This window comes from Notechis scutatus, chromosome 2, assembly GCF_049901735.1.
Source record: "Notechis scutatus isolate UNSWTSFEM ecotype Mainland chromosome 2, rNotScu1.2, whole genome shotgun sequence".
NCBI classification, from domain to species: domain Eukaryota; kingdom Metazoa; phylum Chordata; class Lepidosauria; order Squamata; family Elapidae; genus Notechis; species Notechis scutatus.
In genome coordinates this window covers 121,812,014-121,834,989 of record NC_142010.1, presented here as the reverse complement: position 1 = coordinate 121,834,989, position 22,976 = coordinate 121,812,014, and the positions used below count along the sequence as shown (strand labels likewise).

Below are 22,976 nucleotides of genomic sequence, written 5' to 3'. Positions count from 1 at the left end.
CAGAAGGGAATAATTTTAACGTGACACAAAGCATCTTGTTGAGGCAAATCATACCACCTCTGTGGTAGGATGTTGTCTCCAAGGCCAAGGCAACTATAACTACCTCCCACACTCCTAGTTGCAAGTATAAGAATGTAGGCTTGTAGACTGTGTATCTGACTTCAATTTTCACGTTTTGCTTTCTTAAGTGAGAATAATAGCAAAGGGAAGACGTTTATAGTTTCACTAGGGAATCAGAAAACCTAGCCAGGTCTCAGTACTTAATTTTCACAAGAAAAAAAAAACCTGTAATGAGACCATTGTTCATATAATCTCATCACATCCTTCATTTAAAATTGCCTTTTGCAATGTTGGCATTAAGAAACATGCAGAGAGTTTTCTACCTACGCACAATTCTGAAAGAGACCAGGAGCTAAAGCTGCATAACTGGATATCTGAACTTCTGAAGGTTTCCGTAGCCAAGACAACAAAATCACTTCCCTCGCCAGCACAACTGTCATTCTTCCCAATGTGCCGGAATTCATTTGTTTTCATTCATTCCTTATCAGGTTACCTGCATTTGAGTCATTGCTCAAAATATATTTAGAGAAGAAAAAGTGGTAGGTTTTCAGGAAATAGCAAGTTTTTTTTAAGGGAGATAGAAATCACTTGGCAAGAGATGACAAAATACTTTAAGTTTTCTTTCAGTAGTTATAAAACCGAGTCCCAAGGAACGCAAGCCAGTCGGTGATGATAATAATGCAGGAATAAAACTTTTCAAAGAAAAATAAATGTGGCTAATCTGACACAGTTTTCAACTGCTATTGAATACAGATAGATGTGTCCATTTTTCATAAATTATGTTTTGGTAAAACAATGGGTAAAATATAGAAAACAATAATTATCATTGAAAATATTAAGCTTTACTTAAATATTAAGCCCAATATGATATTTTAATAGATATATCATTGTTTATACAATCTTCCACTTGCAGAATGAAGTAATGTAACTTTGCAGTGTGACAGATTATTTCACTAATTATGGACCCAATCTGGCTGTCCTTCAAGGGGACGTTTCCTGATAAGAAAACTTTATGAATAAAATGAATGAAATTTTGAAACATACACTGAGGAATTAACTAAATGCCACTGCAGATTAGCTAACATAGATTAATCTTAAATTTTAGAGACATCCAACTATCTTCATATTTTCTTTCTTACCATACATCATTCTCAACTGCTATTATAAAGAGGCAGATGGAAATTGATCCTAATATTCAAAGAAGTGGCTCTCTTTTTATGAGCTGCAGAAATGCAAATGAGCATTAGATGGCAACAGACAGATACAAAAGCCACGTTCACTGCTGACATCTGGTATCATCCAGACATTTGCAGACATACTTATGTCTATGGAGATTTTCAGTCATCCAGGTCATTGTTGTTTCAAAGTTCAACCAAATTAATCATTCCATTCCCCTCCACACACCAGCCAGCCAGAACTGATGAAATTTCTTGGATGACAAGCGAAATGTCTTCTTCTTCCTCAAGGAAAATTTTGAAAAAGCACCTTTGAGACAGCCATATTTAAATACATATAGGACAAGGGAACAAAAACTGAAATGTCTTTGAATATTAGTTGTTCAGGTTCACGGATGGGATTCCACCAGTTTGGATGGTTCGAGAGAACCAGATGTTAAGTTTTTATCTGGTTCACTGAACTGGTATGTCAACCAACCAGCTGGCCCCGCCCACCCAACCCCTCCCTTCCCAAGAGTCTCCACGCGATGCAGGTAAGTGTAGGGTCCACGCAGAGGCTCTGGGAGGGGGAAAAATGGGCCTTCTGCCCACCATGGCCACGCCTGCCCAGCAGCTGGGCAGTGAACCAGTTGCTGGGATTTTTGAATCCCACCTCTGCTCGGGTTGGTCGTTATGTTGTTGGTATGAGCTCCGAGTTTGGCGATTTGGTTGCAAACGTTACATCCCCATTCTGGCCTTTAAATACTTTATTATTATTAAATAATATTTAAATGCCAGTACTCCACGAGACAAGCACAATCCAAAGCGCACTGAAGATGACTCCTCGAATGGGTATGAAACGTTTGCAACCAAATCGCCAAGCTCCGAGCTCAAACCAACAACATAAAAGCAAAAACTCAAAGGGCAAAAGATCTCAGCTAATTTCCAATATTCAGAAATATAGTAACTTTTTTGATGGAGCAAATCAAGGGTGTTATTTCAATATGAACATGCGTGGTCTTTGTTTGATATCAGGACTTAAATCAGAACATTATATTACAAATCAACATTCAAAAATTTTAAGAACTGTGCCATTTTATATTTATTCCCCAAATCCCCAAAAATAAGGGTATTATACCATTTGACGCAGTGGCTAATTCAAATAGTTTTACTAGCCATGTGCAAAAAAAAAAAATGACCAGACATATTTCTCAAAGAAAAGTAATTTGATAGTTATTTGCTATGTTTTACAGAACTGGAGAAGGGCTGTAACAGAGATGAGCAATTTTTGGAGGCCAAGAATTACATTTTAAAATTATTATGAGAGATCTCACTGTCTTTAAGGGCATGGTGGGGATACAACAGGAGGAGCAAGGCTTATTATTATTATTATTATTATTATTATTATTATTATTATTATTATTATTATTATTATTATTATCTTCCCCTTTTCTCTGTGGGGTTGGCAGTTTAAAGGAAGTAAGTAGTAACAAAATGACGGTTATGTCAAGCAAAAGCATAATGCATTCGTTTTATTTGTTTTCATTTTAAAAATGAGCATTGCCACTGAATTTTGGCAGCAGAGGGACTTGGGGGGAGGCTGCCAAAAAAGTGGCATTATGGAAGAGGGTCTCTGAACTAGTACAGACGTGAATAAATCTTTTTCAAGTAGAATATCAATAAGTCTGGAATAAATGTGTAAACTTATAGCTCTCAAAATATGTTTCCAAACAGTTTTGAACCCTCAGATTTTTATTTTTTGCCTGTGTTTAGTTGAGGAGAAAGAAAGAGAGAAATAGAGGGGGGAGGGGAGGGAGGAAAGAAGGAAGAAAGAAAAAGAAAGAAAGAAAGAAAGAAAGAAAGAAAGAAAGAAAGAAAGAAAGAAAGAAAGAAAGAAAGAAAGAAAGAAAGAAAGAAAGAAAGGTGGGAGGGAGGGAGGGAGGGAGGGAGGGAGGGAGGGAGGGAGGGAGGAAGAAAGAAAGAAAGAAAGAAAGAAAGAAAGAAAGAAAGAAAGAAAGAAAGAAAGAAAGAAAGAAAGAAAGAAAGAAAGAAAGAGGAGGGAGGGGATTGATATGAGATATGAAAGAGAGATCAGGCACTCTAGTCCTGCAACACAAAATAGTACATCATATTAATAAGTCATATTAATTTATCAGCAATAATTCATGGGGAAGTAATCTCCAAAATAAGAGGATACTTTCTCTAAAGACTTCTATGTTGAATTTAGAACCCCCTCGGATTTTTAGCTCTCCATCAAATAAGCGCCAGCTGCTTTCTGCTGCTTCCCCCCCTTTTTAAAAAAACTGATGTGTTTGTTTATGTGTTTGTTTTTAACAGAAAGCAATGCTTTTTATCCATTATTCCATGGATGAGGTCCAGCCTTTACCAGAAACAAACTGCATACTCATATATACAGCAAACCTTAGGTGTCAGACGATTGAAGTTTTTGATCTGAACATTTTAAAATAAGAAACATATGTTTAAAATAAATTCTGCCTGTGGAGAGCTGCTGTTTGTAAAATCTAGTAGGTGGCTGCACTTAAGCACCCATGTAGAAGAGGCACACTGGTGTAGATTTCCATAATACTTTTTCTATCACTTGGCTGCGGCCTCGTCTAGAATTATAAATTCATTTATTGTGGAACACACAACTCACACCAACCACATGAACCACTCAGGGGTAGCATTTAGGAAAAGGAGATGGAAATGTGTCATCTACTCATTTATGCAACATTGCAGACCACATGTGATCTCTACTCAGAAACACTTATATCTCTGGTTATACTTTTTTTTAAGTAACCACAAACAAATGTCCTTTCAATATATTTCTTTGCATTTTTATGGCAATTGAATATGAAATCTGTAAGAGGAGTTCCTTGAATTCTGCAGTGAATCTTGAGCCTCAAATGTCTTTGACTCCCCAGCTCAACTTCAGCTGCTGTGACTGCATCCCTCTTCAGCATCAGTCCCCATTTCCCATTTACCACATGCCCCAAAGGTTTTCATTTCAAACAGTAGAAACATAGATATACTTCATGCCATAATACAGCAGTCTCCAAACTGAGCAACTTTTAAGACCTGTGGACTTTAACTCCCAGAATTCCTCAACCAGCCATGATGGCTGAGGAATTCTGGGAATTGAAGTCCGCTAATCTTAAAGATGCCAAACTTGAAGACCCCTGCCGTAGTATATTTAGTATATTAGTATATTAAGAGTGTGAAGGTTCTAAGTTGACAGTCCAATCTGATATAGACTTCCCTAAAAGCAGATCTTCTGTGATCAGTAGAGATTATTTCCAGGAAAACAGATATAGAATTGCAGTCCCAGTCTTTTGTACAGTCTCAGGCCAATGCCATAGGCATTACATTGGCATATGGGACTGTTCTTATATATAGCATACAGGACATCTTAAGGGCAGGGATTGTTGGATTCCCCCATCTTTCTTTCTCCCACCTTCCACCCAGGGTCTCAAGTTAGAAGGAAAACAATCTTGAATCACTGGGATCAGGGCAGAAAGGCAGGTTTTGACAAACAACTAGACCCACAGGCTTAGACATCAGTCAAAACTCATTCAGCTTCTTTGCAAGTGGTTTATGAAGATACTAAGTTGAGCTCCCTTTGAAGTGCTCTCAATCAAAATGCTTGTCCAAAACCAGAACTTATCATTATCCTACAACAGCACTAAACCTGTTGTTCAAAAGCAGTCACAATAACCACTAATAGGCACAGGGAGAGCTGCACCATGAAATGGTAGAGATGGGTCTATCCTATTTCATTATGCAAACCTTGCCCTCCACTATCACTGCTCATCAGCTGCAGTTCTGATTAGGTCTCTAGGCCAGGGATCATCTTGACTGCAACAATCTCATCTAAGGAATCACTTGACTTGCAACACTGACTGAATGGTTGATGAAGCACATGAGATAACAAACAGACATAACCAATCACCTCCTTAAAGGGGAAATGCTTTTAACACTTGAACAGTTGAAGACAATTTTAAATTGCCTCCATTATGGGTTGGAGAAAACCCCAAGCAGCTGTAGAAGAACATTTCATCTACTTTGATTTACAGTCTCATATCTCCAAAAAAATCTATTCCTACAGACACTATAAACAATACATTTACTTCTTAAGATCTAGTATCCAAGGACTTTTGGATTAATTCTGCCTTTTGTTGGTTTGATCCCTACACAAAATGGGATACACCATTATAAATTCACATCATAATACACCCAGAGTTCTGAAATATGACCAGCTTTGTTTTATAATGTCTTTAAAAAAAACAGAGGCATTAATCTAAAGACACTGGCATGAAGATCACTTCTTGAAAACAGTCTAAAGAGTCTAAGTCACTGATGTCAATCTTGCGGCATCACGTTGCTATCACATGACATTTTGTAACATTTTCCCCCTTTGTGGAGCTGTGGTGGGCGTGGCCTGCACATGACACACCCGGCCCGCAGGCCATCAGTTTGACACCCCTGGTCTAAGTGGAGGTTCATCAGTGAAAAGGAACAATATGTATTTCTGCCATTATAACAGGAATATGAAACATTTGGTTTGTGCATAGTAAAGTAAGAACTATACTATACCAAGTTGTTAGGGCCAGAACCAAACTTGGGGTAAGCAAAGATTTAGTAATTATAATTACATTGATTAAATCCATTTAATATGATTCCCTCTCCACCTTAACTAACAATTTTCTCCTTCAACTACATTAAATATTACAATATGCTTTTGAGGATACTTTAGAGGTCATGGACATGACTTCTGAAGAGCTCTGGTGCCAAGATTCTGCACCTGCAATTTAGAATAAGTTCAACAAGGAATTAGGGCATCCTTAGTTACTCCAGCAATACATAGAGGTATAGTTTCAGAATCCTAGAAGGAAACTAATGAAGCAATTACACAGCTAGGTGAATAGAATCTATCTGAAAAGAATAATCTCTTACATCCTGCACTGTTTATAGAAAGTATAACTCTTTCCTATTTTTATATCAAATATTGGGAGTCTGAGAAGGAGAACAGAAGAGTTGGAATCTATTTTCATCAGTGGAAAAATATCTCCATATTAGGCAAAGTGCCAGTAGCCATGAAATTTAAGATTTTTCCATCTCCATTAGAAGTTGAAATAAAACTTTCATATAAAACTGAAATGAGAAGTCCTATCATTATCCCATTTCACAAAGTTTGCCTGGAAGTCAAATTTAAGAATTCATTCCTGAATGCTTTTTTTTTTCTTTTTGCAAACTTTTTGATATTCTGAGCACTATACATTTTCTTTTCTTTTCTTGCCATTGCTGTCTGCTCCTGTAATTGTAATTGCTATTACCTTATCATTATTATTTTATTATCATTAATTATTAGGGCCAACACTCAGTTTTCTCCTAATAGCAAATGATCTGAAAGTTTCAGCAGAGTTTTCAGAATTGACATCTCAAGAATGAGAACTATAACATCAACTCTGAAATTTCTGTTCAGAGAAATCTGACATCTGTTTATTTTTCTAACCTCCTCATGACACTCTTTACTATGGTTTACTTAGGTCTTCCCACCAGCTCTCCACTTTCTCCTTCATTTATTGCCAACTCCCTGCAAGGACCTCTAGAATGCAAGATCAGAACTAAATGCCAGCACTTTCCCGAGCTCTTCATCACAGTGGGAAAGCCAACAGTTGTTAATCAGAATCTGGGGCTACCTCACAGATGCATACCCAACTTGTGAATTCACTGACACAGAGAAACTTTGTTGACTCGTTTTTCAGTGAATGAAATCACATGTGGTCTTCAAGGTGCATAACAGACACATAACATGTTATGTAGAAAACAAACACAGGGTACAGTCAAAAAAGACTCAAATGCCTCAAACATCAACACAATAAAGTATGTGGAACAAACATAATGAACTTGAAATCCAAGTACATGAGGGCAGATATGATATCGTTGTCATTACCGATGAAACTCATAAATGGAATACATAGCTAGAGGGATTTAAATTATTTTAAAAAGATTTAATAAAAGAGTGGGTGGAGTTGCTCTACATATAAGATATTCTCTTGATTTCTGAAAATGCAATAATACCATAGCAGTGACAGTGGTATTTGAGATGACATTTGACTGATCATGCTGCAATCCTTAATATTTTCTTCCAACTATGTTTTATTTTGCTCCCCATCTACAAACCAACAGCTTCTCCTGTCATTTTTAGAAAAGGGATCAAGAGCTTCCTTTTTAACCAAAGTTTCTCAATTTGAGTGAGTTAATCATGATTTCAATGGCTTCTAATCAAAGTTGACATATGTTTTATTAACTTTATGGTTTTTTTAGGGAATGCTGCAGGTCCTATCCCTGAGGGAAATACACCTGGTGGGACCCAGAAGGGCCTTCTCCGTGGTGACTCCCTCTCTCTGGAACATCATTCCCCCAGAGATTAGAATGGCCCCCACTCTAACACTCTTCCAGAAGGCGCTGGAACCCAGAGCGGGATGGAGCCCATTAAATGGCTCGTGTGATCTGTTTTCGCTGCGGCAGAGGGTAGGAGGTGATTTTATTATGATTTTATTATTATATTTATTTGTTTTTTTAATTAGTTTTATGGTTTTAAATGTGTTTTTTTTATTCTGTAAGCTGCTTTGAGTCACCACGGGTAAATAGGCGACAATATACATTTAATTAATTAATTAATAAACTGCTTTGCATGCCCTCTGAGCAAATATAGTATAATAAATGGATGCTACTTTAATCCAAATGGGTTATACTCTAATCAATGGAGGGTATTTTCTGTGTTAAACACGAAAGATTTATCCTGTTTGTTGTTGCCGCAGTTCTGATACAATTCTTTTCAGTTTCTACATCTTGAACATATAGACAGAGATGACAGAAAGAGATTTCCTTTTGTCCACAGCCAGGAATCTTTAATCAATCTTTGTGGTCCAAAACATGTATTAGAATGACTTTATTCTATATAAAAACAAATATTTCTATGATTCTTCCTAAGAGTTTGATTACCTAGATATTTTAGTAATATTTGTTTTTTTATCACACTGCTAGCAACGCAAATAAAATACTATATTTATTAACATTTGTTAAATATTCTATTTAAAAGAAAAAAGAAAAAATTGTTACATAGATAACCTCAGAAACATCGATCGCCAAAGCAGCTTGGAAAGGAAACTGTTTTCTACATATAATGCCAGACCTCAGACGATGAGCAGTTTTAGCTAAGATAAATATTCAGGTAAGGAACAAGCCAACATTCAGTCAGCACAATTATCAGCATACTTCAAGATTAATATATATGTAGCTCGGGATATCTCAATTATTATGGAAAAAACATAAATAAAAATATTTTAAAGACTCTTTTATCACTCTAAGCTCAGTAGAAAGATGAAATTTCATGAAATTATTGCGTTTCCTTAGGTTACTGCGCAAGCCACAGATGACCAGTTGATGCTCTGGAGGCTGTCTCAGAAAGACTGTATCTCTGGGGTTCATTTCATCTTTCATAGTGGTTGCAAAATTCACATTTCATTTTTATACCAAAGGGGAAAACGTCTTTCAGCTTTGTCATTAGAATGAAAGGAAAACCCTGGGCCTGTTGGGTTTGATTTCCCTTCTGCCCCGTTAAAGGTAAAGTTACAAGCTTATTAATATCATACATTTCAGAGAGCAAAGGGGGAAAAATGGCAGGGGGCTCATTTGCTCCCTGTTTTCTCTCCTTTCTTTTTCTTTCTGGATACATACTTCCTTCCGTTCTTCTCAATCAATTAGTGGGCAAAGGCTTCCGAAAAGCTTTTTCCTTCCTAACCTTTCACAGGCTTTTGCAGTAATGACCCTGGAGAGATCAACCTGGCCCTTTCTATGGGGTTGGTTACCCTCCCAAGGCGCTGTAAGGTGACCTTCCCGGATTCCCTCTCTTCCTTTTCTACCTCCTCCTGCAGGTCTTGCCTTCTCAGGAAGGAGGGAGAAGAAGGGGAGAGGTAATGTGCTCAAAATGGCTAGATCCCCCTAGATAAAGTTTCCTCTCTGGTACGGTTTCACATTGAAGATATGTGCAGAGGAGAGCAGAGACTCCTGCTTTAATAAATAACAGCTCGACTTATGTACCTGAAGACACGATGGCAAAAGTAGTTTCTGTTTTTAATTTCTACCCTCTGCCCTTTAATTTCTCGACCGTGGCCCACTCTCTACAATACTTTTGAGTCCTGAAGTCATGTTTTGGATCATGCAGTTGATATATATAAAAAAAAAAAGAATGATGGAGGAGGAGGGAAGGGGAAGGAGGAGGAGGGGGAGGAGGAAGAGGAGGAGGAGTGGGGGGAAGGGAAGGGAAGCTTACATGTTCCAATATCTCAGGGGCTGCCACAAAGAAGAGGGAGTCAAGCTATTCTCAAAGCGCCTGAAGGCAGGACAAGAAGCAATGGGTGGAAACTAATCAAGGAGAGAAGCAACTTAGAACCAAGGAGAAATTTCCTGACAGAACAATTAATCAGTGGAACAACTTGCCTCCAGAAGTTGTGAATGCTCCAACACTGGAAGTTTTTAAGAAGATGTTGGATAACTATTTGTCTGAAGGGGTGTAGGGTTTCCTGCCTAGGCAGGGGATTGGACTAGAAGACCTCCAAGGTCCCTTCCAACTCTGTTATTCTACATCTAACATTTCTTTGCTAACTTTGAAAGTCTCCAGCAGCTATGGATTTCGCTACACATTCTTACTTTTGGCGTGCATTTCAAAATCTGATGAAAATTGTGGCTTGATAGTGCCAGTAAGATTACAATTACTTCATTTGTTTAATTTTAGGTTTCTGTCTTGAAGAAGAAAAAACAGTGTATGTTACCAGGGGCAGGGCAGATATTTGTTCACTGATTTATCTATTTAATTACTGGCCAGGAAACATAAGTGCAGATTGGTTGTCTGTATTCTGCAGGCTCTATAGATTTGCTCATTATGTCTTGACACACAAACTGTCAAAACAACCTGTATCAATCTCACCTGCTTTTTAAAGTGGAATCCTGAGAGCTGAGAAAGAGAAAGAATAGTTGCTTCAAAATATCCATGCAAGGCCCTTTCAAAGAAGCTATGATAGCCATAAATCAAATAACTCCTAATGTTGGTCTTACACTATGTATATGTTTTGGACTGAATTTGGCACTTTACTTTAGTACTAATACAGAGGTAAGCAATCTGAGGTTTAAGGAAATTTGCTCCATATTTCCTAGCCTCACAATAAGAGTAAAAAGGGAGAGTATAAATCTAACAAACAAATAGAATAAATGTTTTCCCTTTGAACTGAGCAAAATATTGCATAAGATTGTGGATGAGGTGATGGTACATCGGCTTCCAGCAATGGAGAGACAGCAGTGCTGCCCATGGTCAACAGTCTTATTCCAAAGCTTGCAAATCAAAACTACAGACTGGGAGAGCTTTGCTGTTGATGAGGGCGTTTGAATGAGAAACATATTTAATTTACAAATTTTGATTTTCCTCTAATGCAAGGAGGAAGCAAACTACTTTAAATATTAAATATTGTTTTAATTTGAGAGACGGGAAAGAGTTGGAGGGTCTAGGGTGCCCAGAGTTACACTGGTGGAGTTGGGCAGCCTTATAAATCTTATAAAAAATAAACAAATACATCTGGTGGATCAACAACCCTTCCTGGGCCCACTGCCTTCCCAATCCTTGCCCTATCTCTGTTTCAGGCTATACCACATTTCTGAACTGGGAAGGGCTAACAATTTAGAAATGGCATCAGACTTTTCCCTCTGCAGCTAGAGTCTTCTCTCTAACGCTGGAGGAAAAATTCTGATGCATCATGTGGCAAAATTGGATATATTTGGAATTTCAGGGAGAGAGGAGAATTGACTTGCATTTTCGCAAAGTACTAGTTGATTGTTAACAACTGCATCATTTGAACACATACATAAGCCACCCAGAGTGACCTATATGAGGCAGGCACCTATATAAATTAATTAAATAAATAGCTAAGACTTCCTTCTTTCCCTCTCTTCTCTCTCCTTCAAATTCAGTTAGTTTTTGCTGCCTTCCTTATGAAGGATTTGGCCAGTTAACACTTAACTTGCATTCTGTCCAAACAACAAAATACCATTTCATCACTGAGTCTAAATGTGCAAATGTTTTATGGAAATAAAACATTTGTTTTACTCTGTTTTATTCTGTGATCATATTAATATCATATTAATCATATTAATATCATATTAAGAGCAACTGTGTTCTCTTCGCTGATGATGTAAAGCTGTTCAATACCACAGACAATACTGCTACCCTTCAAAATGATCTTGACTATGTATCAGAATGGTCAAACAAATGGCAACTTCAAATCTCAACAAATAAATGCTCTGTCTTACATATTGGCAAAAAAAAAATCAGAAAATAAAATACAAGCTGAATAGTCAAGACCTTGTTAATGATCCAAGCTCTGTAAAGGACCTTGGAACACTCATCTCTAATGATCTAAGTGCTAGAGCCCACTGTAACTACATAACCAAAAAGGCATTAAGAGTTGTTAACCTAATCCTACGTAGCTTTTTCTCTGGTAATATCACACTACTAACTAGAGCATACAAAACATTTGCTAGACCAATACTCAAATACAATTCATCAGTCTGGAACCCATGTTACGTATCTGATATTAGCACAATTGAGAAAGTCCAGAAATATTTCACAAGAAGAGTTCTCCACTCCTCTACTCGTTGTAGAATACCTTATGCCACCAGACTTGAAATTCTAGTCCTAGAAAACCCTGAATTACGCCATCTTCGGTCTGATCTAAGTATGGTATATAAAATCATACATTGCAACGACTTACCTGTCAATGAATACTTCAGCTTCAACCATAACAACACAAGAGCACACAATAGATACAAACACAAAGTTAACTGCACCAAACTTGATTGCAGGAAATATGACTTCAGCAACAGAGTGGTCAATGTCTGGAATACTCTACCTGACTCTGTGGTTTCTTCCCCGAACCCCAAAAACTTTAATCTTAGACTGTCTACTATTGACCTCACCCCTTTCCTAAGAGGTCTGTAGGGGGCGTGCATAAGCGCGTGCCTACCGTCCCTGCCCTATTGTTTCTTTTATTTTTCTTATATGTACTCATTTCATGTATTCATAACTATGTATATACTTATACCTATTATCTTGTAAGCAATTGACAAATCAAAATAAATAAATAAATAAATAAAATAAAGCCAATTCTAAGAGTAATTTTGGCCTTAGAAGTAAATATAAAGTCTTCATTTCAAGGTGGTTATTTCTGAAAGCATTATAACATAATTTAGCATGAAAGCCTTCCATTTTCTCTTTTAGTATAAATGGGGTGGGGGGAGAGAGAACTCTCTACTTTTTTACATATTATTGAAACCAACAGCAGCATGTGTTAAAATAATCATGGCAAGATAATAAGAGACAAAATTTTGCTTGGGTTGCCTTAAAAATAATTATAGCAATAATCTTTAAACAAAATGCATATTTGCCCAATATTGGGCAAATATTAAAAATAATTATTTTAAATAGAGTTGTTGTTTTAAGGATAACTCAAATTTTGTTCATTTGATGAGCAAAACAGAAGATAAATCCATTTAGATGGAATGATTTGAATGGATCTGTGTTCCTGTTTTTAACTGCTGAGAAATCAAAATGTTTTGCAATCACTTAAAACAACAACCTGGCATAGTTCAGGGCATACCTGGACTTCCTTTTGTTTCAAAATCATAGGAAAAAGCTCACAGTATGATCTTCAGAAACATGATATAAATATTTTGTCTTTTGCGATCATGAAACTGAAACATTGCCTCTGAAATCAGCAGATTACAACTGAGTAAAATCTATGTGTTCCTCTTCACCTTATATTCATTCAGGAGTAAGATAAGCTTACCCCAAGCTAAAAAGAGTTATTTTTTTTTTAAAAAATGTATCACCTTTCTGCAGCCATCTGCTCATAAAGTTGGGCCACTGAGAATTGCATGTCAAATAGTCAAAGGTCCAAACATTCAAATCACAGCTGGGGATTAATAAATACATGATGTATATATCCATTTCCAGAAGTCTCATTTAGGCCATGACAAGAAAAATAAGGGAAGAGACTGAATGTATTAAATTATACCAAATGCCTATTTACTAGAAATGCATCATTTAGTTTTGCAAGCTGGTCTTCTTATCGATGGAGCTATCAGATGTTCTTCGGGGCCACTGGAAAAGTCAAAGCTCGAGTAGAAGATCTCTCCAATATGCCCTCTTCTTTACCCAGAATCTAATAAAGATCATTAAATTACATGTCTCTTCCTCCCCCTGAAATCAGAGCTCACTACTCTGATATTAGAGCTCAGGAAATAAGGTATGACAACTTCCTCGTGAAATTTTAGAAGGCAGTGCAGGGGTCTGAAGGACAGGCCTGCAGCTGCAGACATGGGCAGCTCTAATTAACAATTCACCCTGCTGAGTAAAATCTAATCTAAAGAGAGAAGAAAAAAGGAACTCTGGTTAGCTCAGACTGTCACCTACCTGCTCTTTCCATGCATGCTCCATTTCAATCATGTAGTAGTTCTCTCCTCTTGCACTCTCTCCCATACACACATTCTCTGCTGGAAGAGAGGAAGCTTACTTCACAAAATGAACAAAAATATCTGAGTTAAGCCCACCACTGACCATCAAAGACAATATCCTTTCTCCAACAACTCTGTGATTTTTAAGAAAAATAGAGAGACAACCAATGGAACCGAATGGAATTTACCTATTTAATAGATAAAAATAAGACTCTTAGCTAAATTGGTTAACATTTGGCTACACAGGGTGATATGCTGAAGTCCCCAAATTATAGCACTAGAAGCCAGTTTGGCACCTATACATTGCATGAATAATACAGATTAGTGGACCAAGACAAAAACTAGCAAGACTTACATTTATGTTCTAAAGTTTGATAGCAATCCTTCTTCTTCCACAACTGGATGCTGCCAGGGACATACATCCAGATGCATAGCATGAATTTATAACTAAGTATCTAGGCCTTTTCTGCAACCAGGAGAGAATCTGATTCCTCAGATCAAGGAAAGTACGTTTGCTTTCAGACTGGTGTGCCTTTTGGTCACATGGAGTCTCATTAATCTATATTAAAGCTAAAACAAAAAACAGTATTTTGTATCCCTATAATGAGCCTTAGCCATACAAAAATACACAATCTTGTCACTTACATTTCAGTCATGATAAAAAAACATAATTAAATGTTCCAAGGATGTAGTATCACATCCTTGTTTCTAGGAGTAGGCTCAATTTTACTAGGATTTAGCTTTGAAATAGCAAAGTTACTTTCTCTGCTCCATAAAGATATTATTCAAGCAGAACTTGAATGACTGATTATTTGCTATATGGACAGTATTAGCACGGGTGGGATTCAAAATTTTTAACAACCGGTTCTGTGGTGGGTGTGGCTTAGGTGGTGGGCGTGGCTTGGTGGTCATGTGACTGGGTGGGCGTGGCTTGGTGGTCATGTTATTGGCTAGGCGTGGCCAACTCAATATCACTCACATTGAGGCACGCATCTCCTCGCCTGGCCTCTCATGACTGTGGGGATGCTGCAACAATTCTAAGTGTGAAAAATGGTCATAAGTCACTTTTTTCAGTACCGTTGTAACTTTGAATGGTCACTCCACACAAGCAAAGTACCAGCAAAGGAGGGGGGGAAAAACTCCAGAGAAGTTCCTGAGACAGGAAGTCTAGTCCTGCCAATAATGTAATAAGGGTTAACGAAGAGGCAGTTTCTGTAAGCAACACCAGAATGTTTCCTTCCTGCCTTCCTTACAGGATTAGGCCAGTAATTTCTTCTAACAACCGGTTCTCCGAACTGCTTAGAATGTTAACAACCAGTTCTAGCGAATAGGTGCGAACTGGTAGAATCCCACCCCTGAGTGTTAGAATAAGGTGTGTATGAAATAATGAGTCTAATTCATGGGCTGGGAACAAGATGAAGGCACTCCATGGGGATATGGCAGGAAAAAAATGTGTTCCATGGTTAGACACACATGAATAAATGACTTGTGAGATAGCGAATCTTTGCTCATCTTCTCTTAGTTCTACCTTTTTGTTGTGTCTGATTTTTCTGAATGGAAAAGGTTGTTATATGTAAAAATTGACATAGGTAAGTTCTTTAGTTTTTACTTACTTTTCTTCTTGTCATATTGGAAAAGCCATTTATTTTCTTATGTGTAGATATTGTACATTATCTGTACAATGTGTAGATATTGTACATGATCTTATTAACTGAGGTATCACCCAGATGCTTTGGTTCCAACACAAGTCTTCCTCACATTTGGATATATTTGCAATCCATTCTATAAATCTAAATTGCTATCTTACTAATACCCATACCAAATTGCTAGCAAATAAAATCAGGAGTTATGTGCCTTGCAACTTTTAAATGTTGTCTTTTTATAAATGAAATCAAAATCACAACTAACCTGGAAAAGAAGAGACATTTATATGTTAGTGTATAAAATGCCTACCATGTATTCAGAAACCAGGCAGAATTGAACCCCTCAAGAGAAGCAAATACGCCTGCCAATCTTTTCAAATATTGCCATGGTACAAACAAGTTATCAGAAGTTATTTTTAAAGTAATCTCATATTAAAACATCTTCAGGCTGTGATTAGTATTAGCCATAATTTGGATTGTTACAACAGAGGAAATCTAAGATGACTAACAGCCTAAATAAATGCTTCCATGGGCCACACTTGGGCTCTCAGAAAGAAGAGAGAAGTGGAATGGTGCAGTTCAAGGCTCACTATGGTTTACAAATCATTGTTCCATATCCATATCCATTGCTCATCTGGATCCTTCAAGATGTTTTGAATGACAATTCTTATGAACCCCAGCCAACATGGTAAATGAACAGCGACTATAAGGATTGTAAGATAAAACATCTGAATTTCTACACTAAGCAAAACTCTACCATACAATATGAAGCTGTCTATCTTCTACCTCAATCCCGTGAAATCCATTTATAATGTCCTAGCTTAATCTCTTTCATTTATGGATACTTCTTGAAATGACTTATAATAGAACTCAAATTCATAGTCCTTCCATTATCACATAAAACAAACAAACACTGCATGGGAAACATTATTAGAATTCTTGGCAACATCTGTAACTACAATCCATTCAGCTTTCAAATACCACCATCGCTATTCATCCCCTCAAGCAAACCCAACTGCCACGTAAGTTTCTGTATGGTTAATGAAACCTTTGTTAATGAAGTAGTTTTTGCCCATTCTTGATTTCTTCAGACCCTGGCATTTTGCAAAAAGCAATTGCTGGGGATTTAAAAGAATGGTGCATTGTTCCTATATTTTCATTTCTTTCCTCTTGTGCAAATGACAGTAAGGATGATAGTGTGACTTCAATATTGAAGATCTTAAAGCAGTGAACAATGGTGTAGGAAACTCAGAAATTAGAATATATTTATTCATTGCATCCTATTATAAATCATAGTTAAAAAGTGGACATTGTTTACAAGACTTCTGATTGATTTTACAAAAATGGATCAGTGTCCTCTCCTCTCAATATAAGTAAAGAGGACATTTTCCTCTTTTATTTTCTAACTGGCTTGAACCTAAAAAGTATTTGTTTCAATCTAAAGATGGCAAAATTGCTATCCTGAGTCATAATTCTTTGCATGTAATTGAAAAGTAATCTGGAATAACAATTTGAGGAAGCCTGGTTATTTAGCTTAATGCTCTTTTTGTTACACTGCAAAATATCATCAGATAGAAAACCTAACATAGCTAAGACAAGCAAGTATTTTTTTAAGTTGCAGATAAGTCAAGTTAATTATATTAAGGCATTAAATATTCTGTGTGGCATGATACCCCCTAACCTAAAACCAGACAATTCACTAATGACCTTGGTGAGCTTCACTTCTGTCACTTTTGTTGTTCTATAGGCCTCAACCCTAAAAAGAAGAGGGGAGAGGGAACCCTTCAGTCTTGAATAGCGGGACTCTGGAATACATTTTCTGATTCTTAAAATGTTATGCAACATCCAAAGCAATCCAATGAATTTTAAAAAAGGATTGCTTTGAACGAGTTACGGAATAATGGAATTCAATTAGGAATAAAAAATAATGGCAAAATTCCAGTTTGTATGTTCAAGTACTTGCAAGTCATTTTGGAAATAAACAATTGTGGGTAGAAGTAGATTATGCAATATAACACAGTCAAAAGCTTTGGAACAAAGGATCCAATCTCAAAACCATCCAAAAGTATTTGGCTATTTTCCATATTCTCCAAAGGACATCAAAAGATAGACTCAGATTTGCTGGACTTCGTGGAAATTGTATAACTAACTAAGCAAGTTGGAACTTAGGGGAAAACTTTGTTAAAATGTTTTTAGTTAAAAAACATTTTAACTAATATACCTAGTAAATATATATATAAAGAGAGAGAGAAAGAGAGAGAGAGAGAGAGAGGGGAGAGAGAGAGAGAGAGGACGCTGCATCTTCTGTCCTTTCAGTTCTTAACCATTTTACACACAAAAATGCACATACCGAGACACATTTGCAGATAGAAAGTTATTCAATATCTAAAACTCATAACAACCAACCTTTCTATAAGCATTAAGGTATCTTTGACTGTATTTGTCACTTCATAGAAGTCAAAAGACATCAACCCAAAAATGGCAGGAGAGATACCAGCCACAAATTATACACAATACTCTCTGTAATGTTCTTTGAGCAGAATCCAAGAATAATTTGCCTAGGCAAAGGGCTATTTCAGAAGCTGAATCCAAAAACTCAATTAAAGCAAAAGACAAAAGAGATGCAAAGACAAAAGAGCAGTCCTATGTTTGCACTTAAGCCATTGTTTCTTCTTACCTTTAGGTACATTAATGTCAGCGTAAGTGTGGATCTGAAGAAAAGATAAGAGATGTTTTTTCAGATGCCCAGAACAAAGCAAACATGCATTGTTTTTCACCAACACGCTGAGTTCTTTAAAGAAGAATACAGACCATGGTTTCTGATTTCCAGCCTTTTCAGCAGAGTGAAAAATGGCCCATTGAATTCACTTTTCTAGAGCCTGGAATCTTGTCCATTCTTGGGATAAGACCAACTTGGCTTCTTCTTTTCATAGACAGACTTTTCCTAAAGGCAACTTTGGTTCACGCAACCTACATGGTGCCAGGTAGGCCTTTGCTACAACTTGCCTGGCCAATGCATCAACACACTTTCCACAGGCCTGGGATGACATTGCCAACTCTTGAAAGATGGATGCTGAAACAATGCAATTTTGAAAGAAAAAAGAAAATCTTATTCCAAAGCAAACTCTGACATAACCTTTACTAAACTTTCTCTACTCACTCAATCAACTACTTTTCTAACAAAAAGAAAAGAAGGGGAAAAAAAAAACACTTGAGCTTCACAAAACCCTAATCCTGAAAATGGTGGAGGGGTGAGTTCATCAAGCCCAAACCAGGTTGGGATCAGAAGGAAGTAAGCAGCTACATTGGGGTCAGCAGGCTGTTGCTGCACTGCTAGCAGCAAGGAAATGAGTCTGGTGAGTCCCACCATCTATCTTTTATAGTGCTTTGTTTATGAGCCGGCTGCCCCTATTTCATAAGGCCGTGTTTGCTAGAAAGCACATGAAGGAAGGAATGATGAAGATGACTATTAACACTAGTCCAAGGACACCTTTTCTTAAGCCTCTTTCATAGCAGCAGACATGGAGGAACAGCCCGGCAATTGTTCTCTCAAATGTCACCTTTCTGAGCAGGCCACTGTGCAGGCAAAGCTATGCTCCTGTTGGAAGGAGGTTCCCTCCACCCCCACCCGCCTTTAAAAAAAAAAAAAAGCATGAACTTTGCTATTCTCCTCATATCTCCAAAGGACCTCAACTGACAAGGGATGCTTTTCTTCTTTTCCCAGCTGTCCTCTTGATCCACCTTCCCTCCCCTTTTCTTTTTCCTTCTTCGCACAGTTTGAACAATTTGTCTCTGTTCTAGCACATTCCTCCAGCCCATTCTTTGGGTGCCCAGCATAAGATTTACACTGGGTGGAAGAACGGTGAGCAGGGGGAAGGGAGGGAGGGAGGGAGGAGAGCAGAAGGTAATACAAGGCCTACATTTAGATAGACCAGAAAAGCGAGCCAAGTAGCCTGCAAGATTGTTGTGCCATCAACTTAATACCTGAGTGAGGAAAACAAAGAGCCTTCAGAGAACTTCTGACCCGTCCTCCATCCAAAAGGGATCAGAAGAGAAGATAACGTGAGTTGAAAGAGAAGGCACAAAACATAATTAGAGCTATCCAAGGAGGGGACAATATATGATGACAGAGAACCACACTTGTTAATTACACTCCAGCCTTATTAAAATCTTTTTGGCATCAATAACTTCTTCTGCACAAAGACTTCGCACTCTCTTGCGCCAGTGCTTTTACTGAGAAAAGCTAATACATATTTTCAAAGCATTTTATAACTATCTCATTAATGACTTTTAAAAATAGGTTTCTTTTTTTGAGGCTTTCAGGTACAGTCTGTTTTGAATGCTATTGATCAGCAATTTATAACTGCCTTATAAATTCCCAGATTAAAGCCTGAAAAAAAGAGAAACCAAAATATTTTGGCTGAACCCACCTTTTAAACATATTTAAAAGTAAATGAACAAATTTAGAAAATGGTATTTAAATCCTTGCAGAAAAATTGTTCTAGTGAAATGGTATTCTGCCAGAAATTTTAAAAAAATTTCTAAACATAATATGTATATAACTCTAAGTCATTCACACTAAATGTTTCCCTATTAAAAATAATTAATCTCAATTCCAAAGTTCAAATTACTCTAGCTCAAAAATCTCACTTTATCACATAGCAGGTAAGGATTATTTCTTTTTAGAAATATTTTTATGTAGTGTTTTTAACACGTCTTTCTGGATTTCATGATACAGAAATGGATAATTACATTTTATCTTACCAATTGTAAGTTCTCTTACTTTTATTTTTTCTGTGAAATTTTTGACAAATCATTGTCTATGCTTCTGGTTGCCATAGACTCATTGAAAAACTTCAATAAAATCTACACGCCTACTGGCTGGATATACATAAGCAACTACCTCTCTATTCACCCTGGAGGATAAATCAGATTAAGAAACAAATGCCATATAGAACTTAGATACTTTTATTAGAATAGCTATAATAACAGAATCTTGCAAGTCTGAATATGTTTCCTTTGTTCCTCATTTTATCTTTATGTGAATTAGGGAGCCTATCTGAGGCATTTAAAAAAAAATAGTTCCTCAGAATGGTCTTAAGCCTTTCTTATCTGATCATTGCTTTTTTGGTAGTGGATTTTCCTATTGCCCTTCAAGGCTACCCTCTCTGCCCTCTGCATGGTCAGGAATTATTATAAAAGATAGGATCTCATATACATGCAATGCCAGTATATATCAAGTTGACCTTCCAATCTTGATGAAATTCCACAGGTTAAGGATAGGAAAACCATGGTACAAAACTATACATCCCATTCACAGAATTATATTATTTTAACATGTAAGTCCCTTGACTGTGAAAATGGCACAAAGATGTCTTTGAACTGCATTTCAAGCAAGTATGTACTGCAGTGATTAGACTATTTTGATCTACATAGAAGGAGATCAAGTAACTTCACTTGTATGCAAATCATCAATAAGAATTCAAACATATTTTCCAGACCTTATTGAGAATGTACAAAAGGAACTGGAATCCAGCTAGACAAACTGTGACCTGAAAGATCAATATTAGATCAATATTTTTTTAAGATCAGATTTAATAAATATAGGTTATATGCAATTTGTCTAAAATAAAAATTAGTTTTGAAATGTATTTGAAGTGTATGATTTCTTAGAACTGAAACTTATAATGTAGCTAAGTCCCACTTGAATTTAGGGGTGCTTATTCCTGGCCACATAGGTTCAGCTGGTAAGTAAAATAGTTTGAGGCCTTTAGCTAACATGCAACCTTAATTTTCACTGTGGCAAATTTATGGTGTCTGGGTACAATGGCTGGGGAATTCTGGGAACTGAAGGCCACGTGTCTTCAAGTTGGCAAAGCTGATAAACACTGTTTTAGTCTGAGAAAATATAGAAATAATACTTGAAACCCTTAATGTCTCTTCAAAACTCTCCAGAGAAGTGTTACTCAACTGTGACAACTTGAAGAGGTGTGGAGTTCAACTCCCAGAATTCCCCAGCCAGCAAAGCATTAGTGGAAAAAAGAATAAATAAAACAATCACCCTCAAAGACTAAGACGTCTTTGAGATAAAGTATTTGTACTAATATATGTTCTATAATAAAGTACAACAGAGAAGGAGATCTGCTGCTGCTTTCTGACTTTCTCACCAAAATGATCTGACTCTATTGGTTTGCTCTCATCCTTTATCCTTTATCTCATCCTGTGTTTTGGAGTGCCTGCTGTTTAGATTCTTCACTGGTTTTGTTTAACCTAATTTAAATCAAAAGCACACAACCTAGATGCTAAACTTATTCCAGTGTATAAATACAGGATATTATTCCCTCCACTGACAAATATGGCAAACTTTTAATAGAGTGGCTATCTCTGCTTATCACATGTCAGGTAAAAGGGCTACCGTATCTAAAGCTCCTTTTAATTTCTGAGCCACCATAACACCAGCCTTTGAGGTGCTGCAGTTATATTCCATTACCCTTTTTATTATCATCTTACTAGCCGAGGCATAAAATTCAATTAGTTCAACACTATTTAGTGAGAGTTTATAACAGGAAAACACACTGATGCTGTGTCTATATTATATATCACTCGCTGAATAAACACATACGGTTCAAAGATGGCATCGTGCCATTTGGGAAGCCTGAAAGGTTTATTCGTAGGACTCTGCCAACAATTTTGTGTGGTGATTTATGTATGCTACCTACCCCTGAATTAAGCAAATTGCATCTCATTGACTTCAGGCAAGTTAAAGACAAATATGTCTTAAATATTTGCTCAGAGTACAGCCTAGCAGTCTTATTCCCTCCAGCTACAGTGGCTCTTTAAATGAAAGGAGGTGATTTGCAAGGGAGATCATTTAATCTTGCTTTGCTGCTGAAGCACATAGGAATAAGTTTATTTCTCTAACATTTTTTTTTCCTTTACACTGGGATCCAAGAAACCTGAATTCCACACAAGATTAAGAAGTGGAAGGAGTGCACTCTAACCTAGCTAATTTTTTATCTAGATTGCTTTGCCTCTTGATCTGGGATTTCAAGTTTTCTTTTTAATTAACAAATGGTGTTATGGTGATTTCAGCATGTTCCTTACATTTTGAGCCCAGCAACCATAAAGATAATGGAAGTTTCCAACTGCTTTAGAGTGATTGGGGAGTGAAATTGATATTAAATACCTGTAGAAAGTGAAGGTAATAAATACACTCAGAGAAACTGGCCTGCTGCAACAAATAATCAGCTAATCCAGGTAGAGCTTTTCCCTGTCTCCTTTTCTTGTTTAAGGTCTAGACAGAAATAAAATTCAAAGCAGGAGGTGATATGAAACAAACTATTAAACCAGTGTGGCCTTCCCGAGGTGTCATAGTTGTGATAAGTATTGTTTAAATTTTACCTGGAGCTAAACAAATGTCAATAATACCTCAAGCCCAAACACGGGAAATATCTAATCAAGAAGCTGCATCAAGGCTGTGATGAGAGTGAAGTGGGAATGTTTTAACTCTCCAATTCCCATCCTGTCCTGAGATCTTTACAATAATTTATCT

The 22,976-nt window shown here is 36.9% G+C and overlaps 1 protein-coding gene across 11 annotated transcripts in view; it reads right to left on the bottom strand.

The window, feature by feature from the left end:
• The window catches only part of LOC113417412 (uncharacterized), a 233,977-nt gene extending 214,941 nt beyond the window's left edge, over nt 1-19,036 (bottom strand). For 5 of the 11 annotated variants that reach the window (XR_015747719.1, XR_015747720.1, XR_015747721.1 and 2 more), the window contains exons 1-2: nt 18,102-19,036; nt 13,741-13,820 (exon numbers count right to left, since the gene is read on the bottom strand). Coding sequence is in view for 1 of the 11 variants with exons in the window: in XM_087956047.1 (XP_087812173.1) it covers nt 18,102-18,113 (12 nt within the window). In the remaining 10 variants the exon portion in view is untranslated. The remainder of the gene's footprint in view (nt 1-13,740; nt 13,821-18,101) is intronic. The other 6 variants (XR_015747728.1, XR_015747727.1, XM_087956047.1 and 3 more) reach the window with 3 other exon arrangements.
• Nucleotides 19,037-22,976: the final 3,940 nt, after the last annotated feature.